Source organism: Rhea pennata, chromosome 8, assembly GCF_028389875.1.
Source record: "Rhea pennata isolate bPtePen1 chromosome 8, bPtePen1.pri, whole genome shotgun sequence".
Classification (NCBI taxonomy): domain Eukaryota; kingdom Metazoa; phylum Chordata; class Aves; order Rheiformes; family Rheidae; genus Rhea; species Rhea pennata.
In genome coordinates this window covers 337,083-358,548 of record NC_084670.1, presented here as the reverse complement: position 1 = coordinate 358,548, position 21,466 = coordinate 337,083, and the positions used below count along the sequence as shown (strand labels likewise).

At 39.5% G+C, this 21,466-nt stretch overlaps 2 protein-coding genes across 2 annotated transcripts; one reads left to right on the top strand and one right to left on the bottom strand.

Moving 5' to 3' along the window:
• Window positions 1-1,685: 1,685 nt before the first annotated feature.
• Window positions 1,686-10,955, bottom strand: CRYZ (crystallin zeta). Its single transcript, XM_062581142.1, has 9 exons — window positions 10,872-10,955; window positions 9,235-9,368; window positions 8,744-8,896; window positions 7,082-7,245; window positions 5,792-5,843; window positions 3,450-3,599; window positions 2,932-3,033; window positions 2,744-2,839; window positions 1,686-2,463 (listed from the first exon to the last, which is right to left on the bottom strand). Exons 2-9 carry the CDS (start codon window positions 9,337-9,339, stop codon window positions 2,302-2,304), a joined length of 984 nt encoding a protein of 327 aa, XP_062437126.1. The 5' UTR covers window positions 9,340-9,368; window positions 10,872-10,955; the 3' UTR covers window positions 1,686-2,301.
• A 107-nt stretch (window positions 10,956-11,062) lies between these two features.
• On the top strand, window positions 11,063-20,310 carry TYW3 (tRNA-yW synthesizing protein 3 homolog). The gene is made up of 6 exons (XM_062581934.1): window positions 11,063-11,236; window positions 11,536-11,616; window positions 16,415-16,513; window positions 17,333-17,404; window positions 17,680-17,813; window positions 18,831-20,310. The coding sequence occupies exons 1-6, from the start codon at window positions 11,063-11,065 to the stop codon at window positions 19,051-19,053; spliced, it is 783 nt and encodes a 260-aa protein (XP_062437918.1). The 3' UTR covers window positions 19,054-20,310.
• Window positions 20,311-21,466: the final 1,156 nt, after the last annotated feature.

Below are 21,466 nucleotides of genomic sequence, written 5' to 3'. Positions count from 1 at the left end.
GCCAGATGTGCACATCTGGCAGAGTTCAAAGGAACGGCCCTGTCCCTGACAACTGAGGCACTGACCAGGGTTTTATACAGGATAACAAAGAAGAAGCTGTTCAGAAGAAAGCTGGTCTGATGGCTATACTGCTGCATTTATTTATTAAAATCTGATGTTTAAAAGTACATTACCTAAAATACAAAGTTTATCTCAAAAGTGGAGGGCAGGCCTGCATTTGAAAATAAACTTGACTTACAACAAAAGTTTAATTTCAAGTAAGTAGTATTTCTTAACAGTCCCTGCATTGATAGGACTCCAGTCTTTCTTCTGGATGATATCAAGAGATTGCAGACTCTGTTCATAGAAGAAAGTCTACGCTGGCTAGCATTTTTCGTTTGCATCTTTATTAAAAATGCTGTCCAAAACCTTTAAAATATTTCATTACAAACTAAGCAAGGCCCTCTTTTGACTTAGTATATTTATAAATATTTCACAGTATGATGTCTAAAGAGGTTCTCGGGAGTAATCTAAGAAAACTATTTCTAAAAACCAACACTGGTCTAAAGAACTATCAATGATCAACTATCAAAATAACCTTTAACCTTAGAATTCCAGTTCAATACACTGTAACAACTTTGTGTCATCTGAAGGATATGTCAACCACATGTATAAAATAAATAATGCTACTTTTATCCATTAAAATTCATACAGATTTTATTTGTTTATTTAACATTTCCTAAATGTTAAAAGTTTGTCAATTTTTGTGAAAGAGCCTCTTCTAGTATACCGCATTGCTCTCAGCTGAGAAATACGAGAAACTGTGAAGCAAATCTCAGTAGCAAAGTCTGAAAATAGTCCAAGATTGCTTGATGTTTACCACTAACATGAAAAAAATCCAAGTGATGCCTTAGACATGTAAAACATTGCAGAGAAACAACAATTTAAGGATTCAGAGACATTCAAAAAGGCAGAACATACTGTAACCACTTGATAAGGCCAGCAGTAGCATGTAATTATGCTGATCCAAGACCTCGCTGCTGATAATCCGTGGTTATCATCTCTGATGCCTTAGCATTGTAATTCCTTCCATAAGACCAGGACCAATACTACAATTTCTGATGACTACCACAAATTTGTTAATGTGTCCTGGGAAATTGGCAGGGCAACTCTTTCCTTATTCACCCAAACATGAAAAGAAATGCAGCTAACATGAACAAGCAAAATTAAATTTAAATATTTAGCATATTTTAATACTGATACCTCCTGCCAAGAGCACTAACTGGCAATTAAACCAAGATGGCTATTACAACTCTAGGACTAGTCCTAAACAACAGTACTGGGGGGGGGGGGGGGAGGGGAAGAAAGAAAAAAGCCCAAACAACAAGCTCCATTCATCTCCACCTCATTCTGAGACAACTGCTGAAAGTTGTAGTATTTGACAATTCATAGCTATTACTAAGATCTCTCTGGAGGATGGCCTTTTTCATTTATGAAGATAGCATGAATTCATTCCTGATACTAACGAAAGCAGTGCAGCCTCTTTTCTTCTCTTTGTAGTCAGGGATTCAGGTAACTTTAAATTTAAAGAAAGGCTACAGAAAGAATTGAAATCCTCTCTACCCAGGCATTTTCCTACCAAGGCATCAGCTGCTTCTGACCACATGATCAGTTGCAAAGTAGCAAAAACTGGCACAGTTTCAGAGTCATTTTCTCTTCGAATTTACTAGGACACTTACACCTCAGATACTAAGTCAAGTACAGGAAAATAAAATTGCTTTTGTTCATACACAATGTATATTTGAGAGACTCTTCAGCCATCATTAGAGCTGGAAAGTGAAATATTTTGATATTCAAAGTTATGATTCCAAACAAATTCTGTGACAAAAGATAAATGAGAAAATTTTGTGGCTAAAGAATCTACAGAAACCTAGTTATTTGCGTTTTTCAGGCTGCAGACCAAAAGCTTCATTCTATACTACCTACCACTTTCCAGCAGCCTGAACATGGTTTCAAGTTAGAGCGTTAAGTCAAGTTCTAGCTTAGGTATTAGTTTCCCCTCTGCCACAAGGGTATGTCAGCAAAGGTATTTTCATATCAGTCAAAAAAGCCACAAAAATTTCTTTAAAGTATATGCAACTCTGCTCATTACAGATACAGAATAGATTGTTAATGAAATATATGCAGGTCACCATCCGCTGTTATTATGAAACATGATCAATAGCATATTTTGTAAAATATGGTCAATGATTTGGGTAGGCAAAGGTACAATTAGAGCACCTATACCCCCCCCCCCCCCAAAAAAAAAGAAAGAAAAAGACTTTATGGAAGGAGCACCATCTTTCCTCGAGCACCACTGCTATGAATAATGTCTTCATGAGCCTTAGCTACATTCTCCAATGGATATATGGAGCCTATTTCTGGTTTCAGCCAGCCAGCTTCTATACCATCAAGGACTGATGCTGCACATTCATTTCTTTCTTCCTGTATATAGTGAAAACAATATTTATCATAAGGTCCGCGCTTGCTTTTTAGAGGAGTATTAAATAATTATGTAAACGTTAAACAAAATTTTATAACTCAAAAATATTTAATGAAGGTCTGAGATTAAATCAAAATATATAGTAACAAACAACAATTATTTACAGTGAAATTACGCTTTTATCCCTGTTTTTTAGAATACATAAACTATTTTAACTGGAAATATAAGATATTAGATAGGTCAATAAGACATTCTTTAAAATAAAAATGATTATTTTCTTACCTCAGTTGCAAGAAACAGACTAACTCCTATTATGCTAGATTCTTTACTCATAGTGTCTCTCGGATTTATCTCAGTAGGACCTCTACAGCCCACAACCTGTTATGACCCAGTTAAAACACAGTTTAAGTTAAACTGTTAAATTGGATTACCAAATACGCAAACTCAGATCAATGACAGAAAATACTTACCATCACCCTTCCCGCACAGGACAACAGATGCAAGTCAATAGCAAGATTGATGTTAGACAGCATTTCTATTATTACATCAACTCCTTTAGTCCCTGTGTATTCCTATATAGGATATAATACATTATTAAAATCACTCCAATTAATGTTTGGGTGCCACTGCATATTTCTTATGCTACTGATAACAAATTTTATAGTTCATTATTTAGATTTCATATATAGCCTTTATACTAAGACTGACAGGTAGTAAGTTGATCATATTTTGATAAGCTATCATACTGTGATTTGCCAAAATGGAAGAGTTTCTAAATGCCCTTATCTGAGAAGAAAGATCAGATTTTGCAGCCTGGAAAAGTTTTCTATTGTGTAGAAATAAAAAAGGCAGTATATATTGGTTCTACATAAATCTATTTTAAAAAACTTCAGCAAATAGCTTTTCACATTGTATAAACCTTAGCAAGAAAAATACATATTACATCACCTATATATGATACATAGTTACTTTAATCTTACGTAGTTACCTTAATCTTATCAATATAATTAGCTTCTCTGTGATTAAACGTTTGGTGAGCACCATTCCTCAGAACTGTGTTCATGCCTTCCTCAGTTCCTGCTGTACCCAAAACCTTTAAACCATAAGCTCTGGCAATCTGACATGCTGCTATTCCCACCTGGAGGGGGCAGAATGACCAAAAAAAAAAAAAAAAAAAAAAAAAGTCATATCTCTTTCTTTCCTGTCTCCTTTTCTCTTTTAAATTTAATATATTCTACCAGCAATTTGAAACATAACCATTTAAAAAAAACTTGCCCTGGGAACATTATTATTTTTTTTGGGGGGGGGGGGGGGGGGGAGGGTGGGGGGGCACAATAATAACCTGAATGTAACCTGGATGTTAAGGGCAGCCACTTAATCTTTAAAATCTTTAAAAAAGAAAAGGTGTTTTCATAGGCACAAAGGTGTTTTCGTAGGCACACAAACATAGTGAAGATTTTTTTTCAAATAGCTATCAGCATTTTATACAAATCTATGTAGAATGCTACCTATTTGTTAAAGTTGGAGCATACATATTTGTATGTATAAAGCCAAAGAAAACAGTCTATACCTTCTTCCATTCCCCGAATCATCTACTACTGATACAAGCATTACATATTGCAAGTAAAATCTGCAAGCACAAATTTTATTAACACTGCTTCTGCATTTTTCACAGATTAAATGATACCTTTAGAAATGAAATTTTCAGAATCTTGCACCCATCTGATACTCTAGAAGACATTCAGAGATGAGAGAAGTTTTCATAAAAACCTGACTTTGGCATCTATGATCCCCAGTGCCACCTCCTGGTTTTGCTTATCTTCCATGGCATACAGAATGTGAAAGCAAAATGAGGAAGAAACTGAAAAAAAGCACACTGCCTCTTTGGGATTTAGTCTCAAACTGCCAGCTTACTGAAATTATAGATTTGGCAGCCCACAGAACAAACCACACAGCTTGATACCTCCTCTAGGATATGTTAAGATACATACGTTTTTGTATTTTTGCTGTTTAAAAAATAAATAAACAAAGGAGACTGCAAAAACTCCATTCTGTGGCTCTGCTATTTACACTTAACTTATGCATGTGAGTACCACACACAGTAAAGGGACAATTTTTTCTGGAAAAAATCCACTGTGAGCTGTCACAACCCCCATGTCTAGCCAGGTTCTAACCAATCTCTTCTGTTCATCAAAGGCAAACTCATTTTTCAACAGCAGATCATCAGTTTTCAACAAAACAAAAAAAACTTCATCAATTAAAATACGTCAAGCTGTTTAAATATTAAACAAAATTTTCAGTGAAAAATTCAAAAGCAGGCACATTTTTAAGGATCATTACGGAAATCAGCATCACTTGAAAGAAGAAAAGATGGAGCACAAACTGTCTTTTCACTTCAGCATATGCTCCAAACGTAGATATATCTCACTGCTTCTACAAATATTTCCGTAACAAAGGTTACAAAACCACAGAAAAACAGATTTCCACAATATGCCTCTGCAAATTAAATTCAATATATCTTTCCCAAAGGCATATAAAATAGGTAAGAACAGAAACACTACATTTAGTTTATGGGAGAAAAAAAAAGAAGCTACCAGGCTGAATGCCGTTCTACTATTTGGTAGAAAGATCCAAATTCCTCCTCCTATTTGACTGTCACAATCACCTTTTTGCTGTCAACCAAATAATTTAGGAAACTCAACCAGTTTATAAAAGCTGATCTGTCCTTTAGTAGAAGGTGAGCAAGAAAGTGCACAATATGGAAGACAAACCAGAATGTTGTGTGAAAGTAATTTAATAGTAAAGAGTTCTGAAATTATCTTGTCATGAAAAAAAAGGGAACTAAATGTGAAATTCACATATTATTCAGATATGAATTTTTATATTCCAGTGTCTCTCCCCATGCAGCTACCTGTTAGCCAATAGATAAAAAATATCTCAGAAATGTATACTTGTTATGCACACCAGTAGTTACTTCTCAGAGAATTCAGAACATCTTGTAACTTTTTTAAAACTGCAGCTTTTTGCTCTTAGTTTTGCCTGAGATAGACTGGCTATACAGCTTCTGTATCAACTTCCAACTGCAGCAATATATTTATTATGCAACCCTCTGCGTTAGTGGCCTTGTGCAATCAGTCAAGCAGTTTCATAGAGTTACTTCGGAAAACAGGGTCTGCTTTAAAAACTATCCTAAAGCATCTGAAAGGAAAACTTAATTTTGTTAATTAACTTCTTGATATAGATATGAATGTAAATCACATCACAGCCTAAAGCAGATACAAAGTCAGAAAACAATGTTTCTTATAACTTGAAGATTCTGGAAATACTTACTCCCCCACTCGCACCATGGACTAGCACGCTTTCCCCTGCTTTGGCACGTCCTCTGAATGAAGAAACAAATTATTATGACTAAAATAATCATAAAATATCAGATTGCATATAGTGGCATCTAATCCCTTCTTTCTCACTAGTTTCACACAGCAATTAACAAGAAAACAGTATAAACCATATTATTCATAAGTTTAAATAATACGCAAATTATGTCATCATGCAAGCAGCAGCAAGTAGCAGCCTGATACTGAAACCCAATTCAAGATCTTCATCTGTTCCAGATCTTAAAATAAACTACAGCAGCTCTATTTATTTGTTCTACCAAACTAAATCATATTTCCAATTCTAAATTTTCATCTGGTTGACAAGGAACTCTGGCTTCTACTCATTATCCTGTTTTGCAGTGACAGACTGGGCCACATACACAAGAACTGCAGCGTATATTAATAACTCTGGTAGAGCTCACAAAGTAAACACATGGGTCTGCTCTACAGCATATTGCCAGTTCAACTGAGAAATGAGAACTAGTCTCATTTCTCCTCCCCAGATAAAATACTGATGAGTACAGAAAAGAGTTACATTTTATGTAACATGCAGTTACATGATGCAAATTGAAGGAACCTTTCCAAGAAACATTCAACAGGAGAATACAATCAGTAATCTCTCTGTCACAGTTACCTGGCAATTCCATCAGTTTAACAAATTTAACTTAAAGACTTTAAATCATTGCACATCCATTGATCACTTCTCATTTAATAGAATAATGAAAGTATCATAGAATCATAGAATCAGTAAGGTTGGAAGAGACCTCCGGAGATCATCTAGTCCAACCCCCCTGCTCAGCACAGTCACCTAGAGCATGGCAGACAGAGTTGCATCCAGGCAGGCCTTGAATATCTCCAGAGAAGGAGACTCCACAACCTCTCCGGGCAACCTGTGCCAGTGCTCCGTCACTCTCACAGGGAAGAAATTCCCCCTCACGTTCAGGCAGAACTTCCTGTGCTTCAATTGCCTCGTCCTGTCATACGGGACAACTGGAAAAAGTTTGTCCCCGTCCCCCTGACACACTCCCTTCAGGTATTTGTACACATTGATAAGATCCCCCCGCAGTCTTCTCTTCTCCAGGCTGAACAGGCCCAGCTCTCACAGCCGTTCTCATAGGGCAGATGCTCCAGCCCCCTGATCATCTTTGTAGCCCTACGCTGGACTCTCTCCAGTAGCTCCATGTCTCCTGCTTCATTATTTTTAATATTCAAAAGCAAAATACATAAGCTAGACTTGGCATCTTACTTTTGGAAGAGAGCACGGTAAGCAGTGAAATAGGGTATTCCAATTGCTGCACCTTGCTTGAAGTCCAATTTATCCGACAAAGGAAAGATTCTATTAGCTGCAGCAACAGTATAATCTGCATATCCGCCAGAGACAGTTTCAGTAGTAAAAACCCTATCACCTTTCTAGAAAGGGAGGGAAACAAAACTATTAATAATTTCCCTGATGTTTTTCTTAATAAACATTAAGAACCAGTTAACAGAAGTTTACTTTTTCTAAAAGCTTTTCTGTTAAAAATCAGAGATTTTTATAAATGCTAATACATAAAATAAATGCAAAACAAGTGATATATTTAGATCTAAGGGTCATAATTATATCCCCTGCTCTACAGGGTAACATGCAAACCTACTGCCTCATTAACATTAATGAAATCAAACAGTAAAGAATTCCATCCACAAATTCCAAATGAAAAATTTCAAAATATTTTACAATGATCACAGAAACAGTTCTTATTTTCATTTAAAAATATACACACACTCTTAATATACCCTAAAGTAGCTAAATATTGCCACTGTTCTTTAAGAGGGAATATTCAAAGCAGTAATTCAGTAGGTTATGCAGGAAGTACATCTCTCAGTGTACTCTGTGTGTGTGTGCACGCGTGTGCACATGGGCGTGTGTGTGCATGCATGCGTGTCTAACATTTATTTATGTCCTCAAACTTCAATTATTACCTACCACGCAGAAATCTACATGACAGTACAGCTATTTCTTAAGCATTATAAGTATGCAAATGAAACAGATTGGTTGGCTCCTCTATTCAGCATTTTCAAAACGTTTGTCTATAACAAATATTGCTCTCACCTTCTCTCTCTTGCATTCAAGTAAATTATGATGATTTTCATAAGAAACAAAAAGCAGACATAATGGATATATGAGGTAAGAAAATATGAACAAACAAGATCTTTCTGGGTAACAAATCTGTCATTTCTCAAGCAACAGTCACACAAACTCAAAGCGAGGGAGTTACAGTATCTTTTCTCCAACACCATTTTAACTACAATTTATAAGGTTGCCCGAGACCAACAATCTAATGACTTGAAAGGAATAACTGATTTAAAAACTGAGTAAACCTCAGATATCTTTTAGCAATTGGAGAATTACCTTCTCCTGTCCCAAGAGTTTTAGAGTAGAGTAATATAAAATATTTCAACATTCTTACCAAGAAGTACAGATAGGTTTTCTTTTTTTTTTTTTTAAGAAGTCAGTAAAATAAAAGCTATTCCTATTTGTCTACAACTTTACAGTAAAGCTTTTTTCAGTTTTACATGAAATTATTACTTAAAACAGAAAGCATCCAACTTTTAATATTTCTGTGATGTTATATGAAATACAACTGAAACACAGCTTTTGTACACCATATCTCATTGCTTTATAGGAATAGTCTGAAGTGCCACTTCCAAGACCATGTAACTCTTCAAGCTTCATAGAGCATGAAAAACTTCCCCATAGTTTAGTCTGCAGACTCCAAATTGCCAGTATGATCCTGTTGCATGCTTTTAATAGCTAATGAAGGTGTAATCCCCCATGTTAAATGCTTATAGGCAACACATATAGCTAAAATAGTAATAATGCAATGAAGATGCATAAACAAATTTCAGCTAAAATCCGAAGTATAAATACCTTGAACGCAGTCACATGTTCTCCAACACGTTCAATAACACCAGCCACATCTGAGCCAGGAGTATAAGGTAAAGCTGGTTTTCTAGCATAAGTCCCAGAACGAATATATGTCTCCACAGGATTTACCCCACAGGCATGGACTTTAATTACTACCTGAAAAAGAAGCTGCTTGTTAAACAATAATTAGATTTAAAACTTAGAATCCACAGCATTGTATGATGGCATTTTAACTAAACTGTTAACAGAGTTAGCAAAAGCTTACTGTTGAACCGAAAACATTTTCATAAAATCCTTTATATAGAATAAGTAACTCATGGTAAAAAAAAAAATGTTAAATGTGATACCTGAAGCAGTATGTGAATAGGTTGATCAACAGCTACAAATTCAGGACGAAGAAGTTAGGCTTTGTATAATTTACTCAGTTCCTACCAGAGGTAGGATATCATTCAGTATGATTATTTCAGAGCAGAGTTCAGAGAACTCATTTATACCTGATTTTCTTTTGGAACAGGAATTAGGACATCTGACTGGAGTTTCAACACTTCAGGGCCACCAAATTCAAAAACTCTGACAGCTCTCATCATATTTCTTGCCATTGCCAGAGCAATTTGAATGATCTGAATATCTGAAAAAAAAAAGAAAATATTTTCTTGGCATGACAATTTATTTTCCACCTTCAAAACACAGGAATGAAACAACCTCCTCTCAAACAACTGCTTAAATCAAGGCTCACTACTGATTTAAATTGAGGTCTTTCATTTTACAAATCCTGCAAAAGACAAAAAAAAAATAACCCTATCATTTGTAGGACTTCATGAGTAATGAAGAGAATCACACGAAAATAATTTATCTTTAGTGGTATTTCTGTAATAGCTCCTGAGAACACTGTACTGGCTACCACATCTGCAGGGATGTACAGCACTTTGGAGAAAAACATAGATAATTCACTATTACATACATAGGAAATAAATTTTGAGTTGCTGACAAAAAGCCTTTCAAATGTTGTCTGACTGGCTAATTTAAGCAATACTCCAGTGCCTGTCCCTGGATACTATTTAAGTTGCAGGTAATCATCATGGTGATGAGGAAGGCTGCCAGAGGACCGGAGGGCAGCAGGCGTCACTCCTGCCCTAAGGAGGGCAGGAGCAGCGTGCGGGGACCACAGCCCAGCCGGCCGCCCCGCGTCCCGGGAAGGCGGTGGAGCGAAGCACCCTGGAGTTTCCGAGTGCATGAATGTCCTTCGTACAACTCCCAAGCATACGAAGGGCAAGGTGCCTGGGAAGGGCCAGCACGGACTTAGGAAGGGGAACCAGACTCACCCGCCCTGCCGGCCTTCCACGGGGAGGCGACTGGGCCGGCGGGCGAGCGAAGAGCAGCGGGCACTGCGCGGCCCGACTCCAGCAAGGCCCGCGCGAACAGGCGAACCGCAGCGGGCCGGCGGCGAACGGGCCCTACTGCCGCTTCAGGAAAACTCCACTCTCGCCCCGTGTGTTTTCCACAACGGCCAGCTTTGATCGCAGCGCTGGGAAGCCAACCCAGGGCTGCACAGCCACAAAGCGCCCCTGAAACAACAACAGATCTAGCGCGCCGCTGCAGCCCTGCGCCCCTGGCTCAGGAGCATCGGCCGCGCCACAGCTGAGGGACTCGGAGCTCCCTCCGAGGCCGCGACCTTCTCCGTAACCATCTCCCACGCCAGCTCGCTACAGAACGGCCACGGCGACGCAGGCGCAGCGGGATGGCGGCAGGCCGCGCGCCCCTTCCCGGCGGGGGCCGTCACGGCCCGGCCGCGCCGACGGCTGCTCGCCCACGCCACGCGGGAACGGCTACGCGCACGCGCACTGCCCGCGCCGCGCCGCCCCTCGCACTGCCCCCGCGGACCGGCCCCGCCCTCCTCGCGCCGGCCCCGCCCCCCGCGGACCGGCCCCGCCCCCACGGACCGGCCCCGCCCTCCTCGCGCCGGCCCCGCCCCCCGTGGCCCGCCCCGCCCCCGAGGCCCGCCCCCCGCGGCCCGGCCCCGCCCCTCGCCCCTCCGCGGGCGCCGAGCGGCGGCAGGGGGGCCGCCCCCTCCCGCGCCACGCTTGGGGCCTCCCCGCGCGGCGGCCTGGCGGGGCCCGCGCCTACGGCGCACCTCCGAGCGCTTCTGGCGGCGCGGCGCGGCAATACGCGGCGATACGCGGCGAGGAGAAGAGCGGCGGGGAGCGGAGCTGCGCTCGGCGGGCCGGCGGGGCGGGGCGGGGCGGGGCGCGCGGCTGGCGCGTCGCCGCCCCGCGCGGGCGGCGAGGCGAGGCGGTTTGGGCGGCGCGGGCCGCCGTCGGCGGCATGGCGGCGTTCGCGCGGCTGAAGGCGCGGCAGCTGGCGCGCGCGGACGGCAGCCGGAAGGGCAGCGTGGACCGGCGCGCGGCGGGCGTCGTGCGGCTGCTCAACGCGCGGCCGCGGTTCTGCACCGCCAGCTCCTGCTCCGGCCGCGTCCTCCTGGCGCGGCTCCCCGCCGCGGTGAGTCCGGCCGCGCCGAAACGCGCGTCCCGCGGCCGGGCGTCTCCGCGGCTGAGTGCCGCGTTGACGGCTTGGTAACACGCGAGGGCCTTTTGTTCTAGTGCCAGATAGCGTTCGGACAGCTTTACTTGGCTGAGAACATACAATCGTAGATAAACTGGGTTTTCACTACCTTCATGTAAACACGTTTTCATACCTTAAAAAATCACTTATCTTAAGGAACCGTTTCTTCTATACAAGCACAAGATGAACGGTCGTGTATCTATACTGCTAGTTTAATTGCGTCTCTCTCTTGCCAGGATACTGACAGATACAAGGCCCAGAAGAAAAACTGCTCGTGGCTTATGGTAACACACGAAATGTGCACCAAAGATGATGTGGTAAGAGGACAATACCATACAACTTTTACATTTATTTAAAATGGTGTTCCCTACACCCTGAAAAAATGTGATGGGGATTTGGAAGAAATTTGTAGGTTTTTTCCTTCCTGATACTGAGCTGAATCAATGCTTTAATTTCAGAATGAACTTTTCTCTAGATATTCCACTTAATAAACTCTAAACACCTTCTTTTAAGAGAATATTTTTAAGCTGAATATCTAATTTCTTGCATAGATGTAAATGTGGCTAATATGAAACTCAAGTAATCTGTTCACTGTCTAGAGTAGCATCTGTGAGCATCACAGTAGGTCAAAGGAGAATTCAGTCACTTGTATTGCTTCTGAAGCAGAAGACTGACTTTTAAACAGTAGTTTCTGAAAATCTAAGGTACAGTGACTTTGATTTTTTTTTTGAAACCCTTTCCTTACTCAGAATAAGCAGAAATTATTTTTTCTTAAGCAAGTGTTGTTCCTTTCATGAAAGATTACAGTGCATTTTTCATTTCTGGGGTTACTCATCTAAGCCTTGTTTTCCATTTTTACTGGGTTGTTGGCAAGGTATCAGCTGGAGACTAGTCTTGATTTAAACATCTTCATATCCAGAACTAAAATAAATTTAATTTCCATAGAGTACAAGCTGGTCTTAAGAAGTAGTGATCTAGTCTTTAGCAGACTAAGTTGGGCTGAAGGAAAACAGTATATACCTTATTAATACTGGAATAACAATTGCTGTATGAAACCAGGCATCTGCATGGTAAAAGTTCTGTGTCAGGCAGCAGCTGAGATTGTATTTCAGAGTAAGCAGCAACATCCCTGCAGGACACAGATGCAGGATAATGTGGAATTATATCCTGCTCTCCAGCAGTTTGAGTCTGATACACACATTAAAACAGTAATTGTAATACCTCTTTCAGAATGTGTCGGTTGTGATTACTGAATATAGTTTGTTATCCTCATGAACTGATCCATAACCTATGACTGCTCTCACTTCATGTTTTTGGTCAGCAGTTCAAGAAGCAACCAAAATGAAATTACTTTATCTCCATTATAGGTAGACACGTTTAGATGAACGTGCCAATGAGCATGTTAATTTTGTGTACAGCAAGTGCTTTATTAAAATGTCATGAGCCCACCTTGCTGTGGAATAGTCTTCATTTACAAGCAGAGAACTTACAGTAGTGTAACAGTGAATCTCTTATGCCACATTTCTGATAGAGTATCTTAAAATTTGTTGAAACTAAAAAAAAATCAAGAAACAAGGGTTTTTTAGTATGTTTTCAAAATAGACTGCTCTCTCATTACATCTCTTGGCATTGTATATCCCAAAATTAAAGCAGTTACAAGGTCACAGATTCTCTCACTTGATTCATAGCTCACTTTACAGATATGTGTACATTTGCACATGTGCACAGAAAGAGAAAAAACTCCTCTGGAAAATCTGTCTTCATTAATATTTGTTCTGAATTATGTGCCAGTGGCTTAATAGCAAAACAGAGCTTGCTGCAATTTCTGTCAGCAGGACCCAGCAGGTCATTGCAATTGATTCTTACCAGAGGAACTACTCTCTTCTTTTCTGTTCCCTTTAATAAGTAGGCTGCTAATAAATTTGTAATGCATGAATTACAGGTGTAAGAAAAACGGCTCTGACTAATTTTTAAGCAGCTATACTCTATTATATGGTGAAGGTTGGCTAGTCCAATGTTTAGGAAATGAGAGGGGAAAGCAGAGTTTGTGGATTCTGTCTGCTTTGGTTTTCAAGTAGGAGATCATTTGATCTCACTGTGTATATCAACCTCAACAATACAAGCTTAGAATATTTGTTTTGTAATTGATTTTTACACCATTATTCTCAAAATACTTGGAGAAAAAGCTTTATATATTATGAAGTACTTGCTCACAAGGTTCTTGATACCATACAAATATAATCTGAAATTTATACAATTAATATAAAACTGAAATAGCTTTCTTTTTTCCTTGACATACTATTGTTATTAAACACAGCCTGCTTTGGATTTTGGGCTGTATATACAGCAGAACTTGGGCAGATGCTGTTTAAGATACGCATATGCAGCGTCTTTTGCTTTTTCCAGAACCTCTGCATACATAGTTTTACCCAAGTGTCTGTATGGATTAGACTATAAGGTTTCTTTCTGCTGTTATTTTTTCATACTTCTGGCCGACCTCTCAAATGCCTCACTTGAGTGTTATCTGAGTTTAGTACAGGGTATCTGATGAGTACTTGCCCCATTTCTTGAGCAGGTTTTGTAGAATGCAGTGGTCTGTGCACTTCTCCTGGCCAGACTATAATTTTTACTCAGGCTAGTAATTTAACTACAGCTGTGCAGCACATGTTTGTGCTACAGCAAATGCTTTCACTTCAGTGCTGTTTCTAGAACAAGGACCAGGTAATGTACAGTGCTACAGTAAATGCTCTGCCATCGTCAGTCATTAAATGCAGTCAGTCACTTCTTTTGTATCACTTTATCAATTGCTTCTGTGTTTGAAATAGAGGGATTTTCATTTGTGTGAGCACTTTTACATACCTTATCACTGACAGATACTTTATGTCCTTTCACTGTAGCAATTAGACTTTGACTGTTCATAGATGAAGGGCTTGATCCTATCCCCACTGGGTGTTTTTCCCTCAGTTTCACTGAGAGCAGAGATGAGCCTCAAATGTTATAGACTTGACAAAAAATTACTTTTGGTATTTCTCTATTAAATTGATTTTACAGGAAACTGGTAATTTAGAAACAACTAGATAACAAAAACCTTTAATCAGAATATTTCATTCCATTAATAAGCATTTCAATGAAACTAGTAAGCCAGCCTTGGGGTGGTGCTAATGTTCATGTATGGCTCTAATCATCATGACCTTCTTACTTCTATTCTCACTGAAAAAATCTGCCTCTAGACTATCTGCTAAATTACTTAGCTTTTTCAGAGAAACAGAAACCTTAAAACACTCCCCCTGGTATCATACACATGGATCACAGTTAATAGTATGTTCTCTGTTATAATATTTGTCTCTCCGACAAGTCTAACTTGGCTTCCACCCACAATAAATGCTGGTCAGCTTGATGAAGCAGTATGCTGTGTTGTTCCAATGGCTATAACAGAATTTTCAAAGATATGAAAATACCTGAAAAGGAAACGTAATGTCCGTGGTTGGTCCCAGCCTGTGTTGTGTAGACTGCTGCATGTATTTATGTTCCTGCTGAAATCAGCACAGCCCAAACAGACACTGCATAATGCAGGGCCCTAAGGAGTGGTCACAGCTGGCCTTGTACAGTGCTGTGTAGAGAAACCGTGCTAACCATGCTAACTCTGCATAACCTAGTTTTGGATAAGGAAGCTATTTGACCATGTTAGCAGAGTCTCAGGCAGAGTAGATTCACCTCAGTGGAACACTATGCCAGCACAACTGGCTTTCAAGCAAATGCTAAATAAGTTTAAGAATTTCTGCACAACACTGCATTATGTGATGTTGATCATCTCTGGTTCTCATCAGCTTTAGCACAGCTGTGGTTACTTGTCATTTTTTAAAATCTAGCACATAAATTGTGTGACTTAATCACTCAAAAAGAGCTGCTTTCAATTCAGAATACTAACAGTTACAGAGGGGATGCTATATAAGCAGATTTAATTATTTTTCATTATTTAAAAGGAAAAGAGGGAGTTGCCACTTAAGCAGTTTCCTTTTATGTTGTTAGTAGTCTTAAAAAGGCAGGTGAATTTGATTATTTTCTTAAGAAATTTTATTTAGTGTATTCATTTTGCAGGAAAGATGAGAATGGATAGACAAAACAAAAAGCATGAGAAAGCAGTTGAAACTTCCCAAGTTAATGTAGCAAAATTTTAATATGTGGATTAAGCAAGTGAAGGTGAATTCACTTACTTAACCTGCATGTTAAGGGAGGGGGGGACCCAAACAGTACAAAGGATTAAATAATCATAAAATGGAATAAATAATTTAACTGCCTCAAAGCAACCTTTTTTGAAATGAAAGAAGTAACATCAACTCTTGAGATTATTCTACATAAAAAGAGCATAGAGAAACAAATTGTAGTACTGTGCAGTACAGCATATCACGAGCTTTCTCAATACTTGCAAATCTAGGAAAATTTGTCACTAGCAACTCACCCTTTTTGCAAAATTGGAGTCTTAAGGTAATGTCTAGAAATTTATGTATACAAAGTGATTTGATTTTTTTTCCACCCTCTGGGTTTACACCTGTAATTTCAACCTTTGAAGGTTTTTTTAATATCTTTATAACTCTCATACAGTAGGCTATATATTGTTGTTTAAACTAGGATTAAAATGTGATCAAGTACATTAAGCTATAAATTTAGTCTGCTGTAACCCTGAAAGTCCTCTGAAGTTGTGGAATGTATTTCAGAAACTAAATGTCTTTGATTGTACAGAACAGTGTAAAAAAACCCTGACTGCTCAGGTTTCATCTGATTGCAGTGAAACAGTCTTCTTCCTGTGCTGTAGTGACTAATCAATTCATTTTAATGTACAAAGAAATAAAGAGGGAAGAACATTAAAGTTTTAAAGTCTATCTTGCCGTGAATTTCTATCAAACCTAGTTTAGCTAAAAGAAATGTGGAAGTCCATGCAATTTCTGTGTTAGGAGCAACAAAAAATTGAAAGCAACTGAAAGAACCTGACTGCTTGAATCTCATTTGCTGCATTTTTAATGCTTTTTTCACACAGTGGCTGGCTCTTATTTTCATTTTTTGCTAGTGACAGTATACATTTGCAGTATTAATATAAATATTTTGTGCATTTTCTAGATGACTGCACTAGAGAAAGCCAGTGGTGACATTATATTTAAGTTTGAACCATTTGTTCTTCATGTGCTGTGTGAAGAGCTGCAAGATGCACAACTTCTGGTAAAATTACATCAAGTAACAATGTTGCATTGTTGTTTTGTTATATTTCTTGCTGCACCAATAAAAGTATTGGCTCCCAAGTAAGTTTTAACACTAAGGATATTCCCAGATGTACTGCATGTTTAATAACTAGGGTAGTAAAAATAAGCTAATGAAGAAAACATAACTTTAAACTTACTAGAGATTTTGCTGAACTTCTTAGAAGACAAAATTACTCAAATATACTTCTATATTCTCGCTGAAGCAAGTTGGCACATTAAAAATAAATTTCCTAGTAAGTCTATGTTGCTTTCATTGGCTGAAAGTGAAAGTTTTTTTCTAAGTCATTTTGCTACTTGCCAGGCCATTTGGCTGCAGTATTTCAACTAATTGAGTAGTACCTTTGCCTTCTGCTTTTCCAGAACAACTCTGGAGAGTCTAATGCATCATGGTTTTGTTCCATGATTCACGTAGAAGAGAGAGCTGATGAACCTCTTTTGCCATACTGCTGCTCGTTTAGCTATGAATGTGTTGCACAATTGTCTAATGGTTACCAGGTCTTCAAGGTAAAACAGCGTAGCGCAAGAGAGGCATGAATGTCTCATCTGCATTAATGGTTTAAGGTTAGACAATTGACTGGGGTTCTCTAGAAGTCAACCACAACATTTTGTAGGTTTGATACTATGAACATTTGAATGTAACTATTATTGCATTAATTTGGGGAGATGATTTTGAGTAAGTTTTTGTAACACTAGGTTCATAACTTGCATTGCAATCTATAATCTTGCTGTGAAAGTGCGTATGATCTATTTAAGACTTTTTTTTTTTGTTGTTCTGCAGCATTCTGTAGCTATTAATTCTGGGTTCAGGAACTCTGGTATTACAGTTGGAAGAAAAGGAAAAATTATGATGGTAAGGATTTTATAGCTAAGGACAAAAGAACTTAACAAGATATTTCATTAATGTTAACCTCAAATTTTTAAGAGTATAGGTCTGAATAGCAAGGGGAAAGACTGCTATTTCACAATAAGCTGTGGTAAAAAAATGTACCTTCCTACTTTAATTGATAGCAATTTAAACAATTGGGTGCATGTTTTTTCTTCTTGTTATGAATTGCCCATATTATTTAAATAACATCTATAAAATAAAATACTATACTATATGAATACTTACATGTGTGTGTTTAGGCTGTGCGGAGCACTCATTGTTTAGAAGTTCCATTGAGCCACATGGGGAAATTGATGGTCTCCGAAGAATATATCGAATTTTTGATACACACAGCTAATCAAAAAATGGAAGAGAATATGAGGAGGATTGACAGGTTTGTTAGATTACACTAATCCTATTGATGACATTAAATGCAAAAATGAAATATGGATAACAGAGGCTATATAAGAAGAATCCCACATATTAAAAAAAAAAAAAAGTTGCAGATCTAAAATACAAGTTCAATTAACTTTTTTAAGCAGTATGAGCAATATGAGTTTGCAGACCAAGTTTGTTACTGAGTAGCATTTAAGTTTTCTTTGCCAACGATAACAGCAGCATTTGGTATCTTAACACAATAATAGTTTCAGATGTATTCAGATTGTCATGCACACTTTAATCACCTACATGCTTTTTACAGTTTCCAAAACTCATGATTCACAAAGGAGATAGAAGGCTACCTAGATTTGGGGTCTTTACATTTGTCTCCAGGTAGGAGGAACAGAATAGGCAGAAGAGCCAAATGGCATGAAGATCAAAAGGATGCTGGAAACACCTGTTTTTACTAAGACCAATTTGTTTTTATTTGCCCATTAAAATCTCCCTAGTTGTCCAAGAGAAGTTTAAAGTTACTATGAATGGTAGCAGTCCAGCTTACCATAGATGCAGTTGTTCATTAGACACAAAGGTGATACCATTTTATGGTTTCTATAAAGTTAATAGGGCCTCAACAGCACATAGGTACATCCAGTAATTGATTTCTAATGTACAACCATTAAAAAGAAGTAACATGACATAAACAGGATGCATGCTGCTATTCCTATTTTTCCTGCAGTATTAATTGGAACACTTGAAATTTAGTTTTCTAAACAATTTAGTTTTCTTCATGCATTTTGATTGGGGTTAGGTTTAGCTCAGCTGGTTAGAGTGTGGTGTTAATAATGCTGAGGTTGTGGGTTCAATCCCTGTATGGGCCACTCATTTTAGTGTTGGACTAGATGGTCCCCAGAGGTCCCTTCCAACCTTACCAATTCTATGACTCTATTGTATTACAAAACCATTAATTTCTTAGAGTAATTTTGCAGATCCTGTGCAAACCTACAAAAATAACTGCACATTTATTTCCTTGTAGATTCTACAACGGCTTACAGTTAGCTTTGAAAACTACCCTTGATGCAAACAATTCACCTTCTGAAGAGACGGAAAGAAATCACCCTGTGTATGTTCGCAGAAGAAAGAGAAAGACCATACAGAAAAATGGTATATGCACCTCTCCAGAGGATCATAACAAAGAATTAGAAGATGAGGATGACCCAAGAAGCAATGTTGATATTTTTGGTGAAATTGTAGTGTAGACTAAGGCATTTGAAAGCATGTGGCAAAGTGAACAATCCTACTGCTCTTCGTAAGAGTTAAAGAACTGCTCTAAGTAGCTCTAGGTAGTAACATTTGTGGACATTTACCTGAAGAAAGTAATTAAACAGATTGTGACAGAGTTTAATGCACAGAAGCATGGAGAACAAAACTTTAGAATGTATTTTTTTAAAAATAAAATATTTATTTTACTTTGTCAGTTATTACAGAAATAACTGGTTTGCTACAGCCCTTGGCCACATTCTCAGTGGACATACCCTGTAGAAGCAATCTCCTTTCAAATGCTGGATTTAACCCTTCTAACTTTTGCAAAGGAGGGAAGCTCTGGGAAGTGAGTGACAATTTTGCTCTGTAGGAACTCTGCAAAACAATATGCAGCAATGCAAATGACCCTTTCCAAACAACACAAAGCCACACATTAGTCAGCCAAAGTACAGTATCTGGTCTGGAGATTAGAACAGAAGATTAAGCCTTATGCACTGCTCTGTGCAGACTGTAACCAACAGATTCCTTTCCTGCCTATTGTGGTAGACAGCAAAGTTGACACTTGTACTCTTGCACTTTGCTCTTTGTTTCAGACTTTAGCCCCGCTCTTGATGTGTTCTTCCCTTGGCTAGCAGCCATTAAGTGTTATTTTACTTTGCAACTTCTATTGCCAACATCGTATGCTGATAGTTTGTTAATTCACGTTATATATATATATTTCTATATGGCAGCACCCAGCTCCAATTCCAACTCTCAAGCAAAAATTAAACTGTAAGTGTAGAGCAATAGGTTTTCCTAGCGGGCTATAAATCGCTGATATATGATAAATGTTAAATATAAAATAGCACAATAATTTGTATATTCCTACAATGTACCACTGGAAAAGTTGCTGAATACTGGTAGTTTATTTTGCAAAAAATTGGTGAATTTGTAAACCTTAGCAAAAAATGAACTCTGAGCCCTTACTTTTATGACTCAGTGGTTGCTAACACTACATCACAAGATGGACTAAAGGAAATGGTTTATTTGGTATAGTAACTCCCACTTTGTATAGTTAAGGAACTGTTGTTGTTTCCATTACATAAGCCTGCATCTTAGGAGTATTAATTCCACTGTAAAAATTTGACATACTAGGTGGCAGCCAAAGGGAAAAGTAATTGGGGCTTTAAACAGATTCTGGAAGGCATGTTAGGCTGTGTTTCCAGTAGCAGGCCTGCCAAGAAAAATAAACTTGTGCTTTTGTGCATTGCTTACTTGTGTTTCTACCTTGTGACTTGTACAGTTCGAGTGGTGTGATTTGTTTCCTGCTTCCCAACGGCACGGAAGACCTCAGCACCTGATTGTTGCATCCTTTTTGCAAGAGTTGCCATCAGCCACCTGAATTGACCACGTTAGCGGCTGTTGCTGTCGTTAGCTGTTAATTGCACGCAAATTGGACCAAACAGCGGAAAGAAGAATCGCTGCTATTGTACTCCTTTGTGTAGGGGACAAGCCACTGACAAATACTAGATTTTATTAGAGAATGTCATTTGTGAAGGTACTGAGTACACGAGATGTTAAAACACTACAAGAGACCTTCAAACATAACATGCTGTATATACTATTCCTTGTTCTCAAACCTCAAATGGATTTTGAGGGCTGACCCTTGCTGAAGTCCAAATGAACCTGCGGGAGGGTATTGGTCTTGCTGAAGAGCCGCGCGTAGGAAGGCGTACGAAAAGCCTGATCAGCCGGAAGAGTCGGAAAACGCAGCCTGGACGGGCCGAGTTCGCCCACCCCGCGTTGGTGGTGCGCCCAAGGAGCGGCGCCGCCTCCGCCTGGAGAGCGGGGCGAGGAGGCCTACGGCACGCGCGAGCACGGCGGCCGCGGCCAGAGCACGGCGCAGGCAGGCGGAGGCGGCGACAGCGCCCCGGCAAGCGGGGACGAGGCTTCCGTCAGCGCGCCTACCCGGCAGCGGCTACGTGTGGCAGGGCCCCTCCCCAATGCATTTTGCAAACCTCTGCTTCCATTCTGAGGCACACAACTGCGTTTCTTTCAGCTGAGGTAAACTTAAGCCCAGCAGCTTCCACCAGCTAATGGCAACATCTGCTTCAGTGTAGACGTATGAGCTGATTTTGCACGGCAGTGAACCAGTCAAATCTGTAGAGAAGAATGAAGTGCTTTTCCGTGATTATCCTAAGGCAGGTCACCACTAGGTGGGAGAGCGCGACACGCAGCCCCGCGGACGCTCGCTCTTCGCGGTTTACGTGAATTTGGATGTGTTCGCGTCGTCAGTCTGTGCACCGAAGGGCTTTTGCTTCTCTAAAAACAAACAGAGGCGCGGGAGCCTGGCTTTCAGAAAGTTTGTTCGGACTGTCCGGGGCATTCTTCTGAATTTAAAGCAGTCCTAAAATCCTGTAAGTTCTTGCT